General features: G+C 36.3%; 1 protein-coding gene across 1 annotated transcript; it reads right to left on the reverse strand.

Annotated features, from left to right (window-relative positions):
• Positions 1 to 1185: 1185 nt before the first annotated feature.
• LOC119047417 (olfactory receptor 4N4C-like) lies at positions 1186 to 2112 on the reverse strand. Its single transcript, XM_037142855.2, has one exon. The coding sequence runs from the start codon at positions 2110 to 2112 to the stop codon at positions 1186 to 1188; it is 927 nt and encodes a 308-aa protein (XP_036998750.2).
• Positions 2113 to 2897: the final 785 nt, after the last annotated feature.

A 2897-nucleotide genomic window follows, 5' to 3' on the forward strand; every position in this document is an offset into this window, starting at 1 on the left:
TACCTCACTGACATTTCTCACCTATAAGATTATTAAACCATAACCCTGTATTTTACCCCTGTTTTTTTGTACTGTTTTCTTTTCCAAAGAATCTGCCAACATACAAACACATTCTTCTAGGACATTCGCATCTAGGATATATATCAAATGTGTTCATGTAAAACTTAAATTTAGAAAAAAAATTTGTTGGATAGAGGCAATAACGTGAAAGGCATGTCATTCACTGATCTCAGACCACAGCTTAGTGATGTATTCCTTCAGTCAGGAGCTAGAAAGAGGCTTCTTGTTTTTCCAGTCTCCTGACTACTCCAGGTATAAGTCACTGAGCAGTGTAGTTTTATCGATAGTTATGTGGGTTTTTAAAAATAATTACCTGGATATCCAGCATAGAGAATGATTGTATACCCCTTAAAAGAGTTTATAAGTACCTAATTTTCTGCATTAAAACCATTGCATTAAAAATAACTAGACTGATTTACATAACCTCCAAAGAAGTCTGTAGTACAGATTAATTATCACTGTCATATACAGAGTGAAATCATTGAGGGCTCATTTCAACATCCAGGGAAGATTTGTAAAAACCCATTAGTAATTATCAAAGTTCTGAAAAAAATCAATAAAATAATCTCATGATAGTTTTCTATAAAGTCATTAATCTTCCATTCTTATACCTTTACTAAATTTTAGCAGGGGGAGGAAAATATACACATGCATATATACATATAGGTCAATATATAACATTTTGGCCTTACTGATGTTTTGCAACTATTGATCTCTGCCCAGAATCTGATGATATTACTCTAAACCATATCAAAAACAATTGTGAATGAGTGACTTTCTTGCCTAAATAAACCCTTATTGCAATTAGGATAGCATAAAACTTTAAAATTTATTTTTATTGTATTTATTGGGGTGACAGAATAGAACTTCATATCTCAGGCTATAAGACCTAAATAATTCCACCCTTATCGTCAGATAAAATTTAGCACCTAAATTTCCCATTTTTATATCAACCACTCTAGTATTTCTATTCATTAATATAAATACATAAGTTTTTTCTTTTGTTGTACATAACTGTCCCTCATTGCCTACAATAGTGCCTAACAAATGAAAGAAAATCAATGAAAACTATATTTGTTAAATGACTTGCAGCCAGCTTCTCCCATCTTGACTTATGAAATCCATTCAGCATACTATATGCCATCTCAACAATCTCTGCATGGAAGATTTCACTTCCTGGTTGCGAAGAGTATAAATCACAGGATTCAACAAAGGAAAAATCACTGTGTGGAAAAGGGAAACCACCTTGTCCACTGGTAAGGCTCTAAAGGGGCGAGTGTAGATGAAGATGGCAGGTCCAAACATAATCAGTATAATAATGACATGAGTGGTACATGTGGACAGAGCCTTGTTCTTCCCCTCAGAAGATGACCCACGTACATGACAGAAAATGACTGCATAGGAAGACAAAAGCCCCAGGAAGCACAGGAGGGTGAGCAGGCCACTGTTGAAGACCATCAGGAGCTCTATCACAAAGGTGTCTGTGCAGGCCAGCTTGATGACCTGTGGCACATCACAGAAGAAGTTATCCAGCTGGTTTGGACCACAGAAAGGCAAGTGGAGGATCAGGGCCACCTGGATGATGGAGTGAGCAAAGCCTCCAAGCCACAGAGCCAACAGCAAGGTGTAGCAGGCTCTAGGGTTCATGACAGTTGAATAGTGTAAAGGACGGCAGATGGCAATGTAGCGGTCAAAAGCCATCACAACAAGAAGCAAACCTTCCCCTCCTCCAATGAAGTGCAAGAAAAGGAGCTGAGTGATGCAGCTTTTGTAGGAGATTACCTTCATCTCAGAGAGGAAGTCTGCCAGCATCCTGGGAGCCACGATGAAGGAATAAGTTACATCAAGGAAGGCCAAGTTTCCCAGAAAGAAGTAGAGGGGTGCAGAGAGGCCAGGGTCTGATCTGATGGTGAAGATGATGAGGAAATTCCCAGGGAGGATGATGAGGTAGAAAATGAAGATGAGCACAAAGACCAGGTGTTGAATAATTCTAGACTGAGTCAGACCAAGGAGGATGAACTCTTTCACCTCTGTGCTATTTTGTATCTCCATCTCCTCTGCCTACAGAATATTAAGAAATAGAGAGTTTATTTCCATCTTGTCCATCCAGATCATAGTTCTTCTCTAACTAAAACTGGTGTATGTATGACACAACTCTATTATAGCCTCATTCTCCTACAACCTAAAAAACCTTTATTTTCTATATTTTATAGCTTTCAATCATTCTTTTTACACTTCAGGACTGTGCTTCTATTTATATTCCCTCATGTGGGAGTCTAGAAAGCCTGTGTTCTGGATTTACAATTTGCATTAGGCATATGAAATTTTTTTCTGAATGAGGAAAAACTTCACCACAGTTATCAAGTTCTGCAGATCTTTTATTTGAATAGGGGTGAGGTGAAGATTGACAGCAAGGAGAAATGACAGAGCTTTTTAAGGTGACAGACTTTTTCTATAACTAATTGTACTGCTACAAGTCTCTATTTGTTAAAATTTATTGAAGTTTGAAACTATACAGAAATTTGAACAATTTCTGAATGCAAAATATATAATACCTTAGCAATATTGACCTAAAAAGCTAAAAAATGAAAACTATACTTACTTGAACTATATCATTTTTTCTATAGAATATCAAAGATCATACACCATTCCAAGTGTGATTATTACCAGTGATTCAAGGATGGTACAATATTTTCAAATCAATAAACATAATATACCACATAAACAAAAATGAAAGACAAAAAATTATATGATCATATCAATAGATATGGAAAAAATTGGATAAGGGACAGCACCAATTTATGATAAAAAACACTCAGCAAAGTGGGAATAGAGGA

This window comes from Artibeus jamaicensis, unplaced genomic scaffold, assembly GCF_021234435.1.
Source record: "Artibeus jamaicensis isolate MK-2021 breed Jamaican fruit bat unplaced genomic scaffold, CSHL_Jam_final contig_888, whole genome shotgun sequence".
Taxonomy (NCBI): Eukaryota; Metazoa; Chordata; class Mammalia; order Chiroptera; family Phyllostomidae; genus Artibeus; species Artibeus jamaicensis.

What these genes read in the sequence shown, in the direction of transcription:
- LOC119047417 (XM_037142855.2), bottom strand. Translation starts at nt 2,112, where the DNA reads ATGGAGATACAAAATAGCACAGAGGTGAAAGAGTTCATCCTCCTTGGT.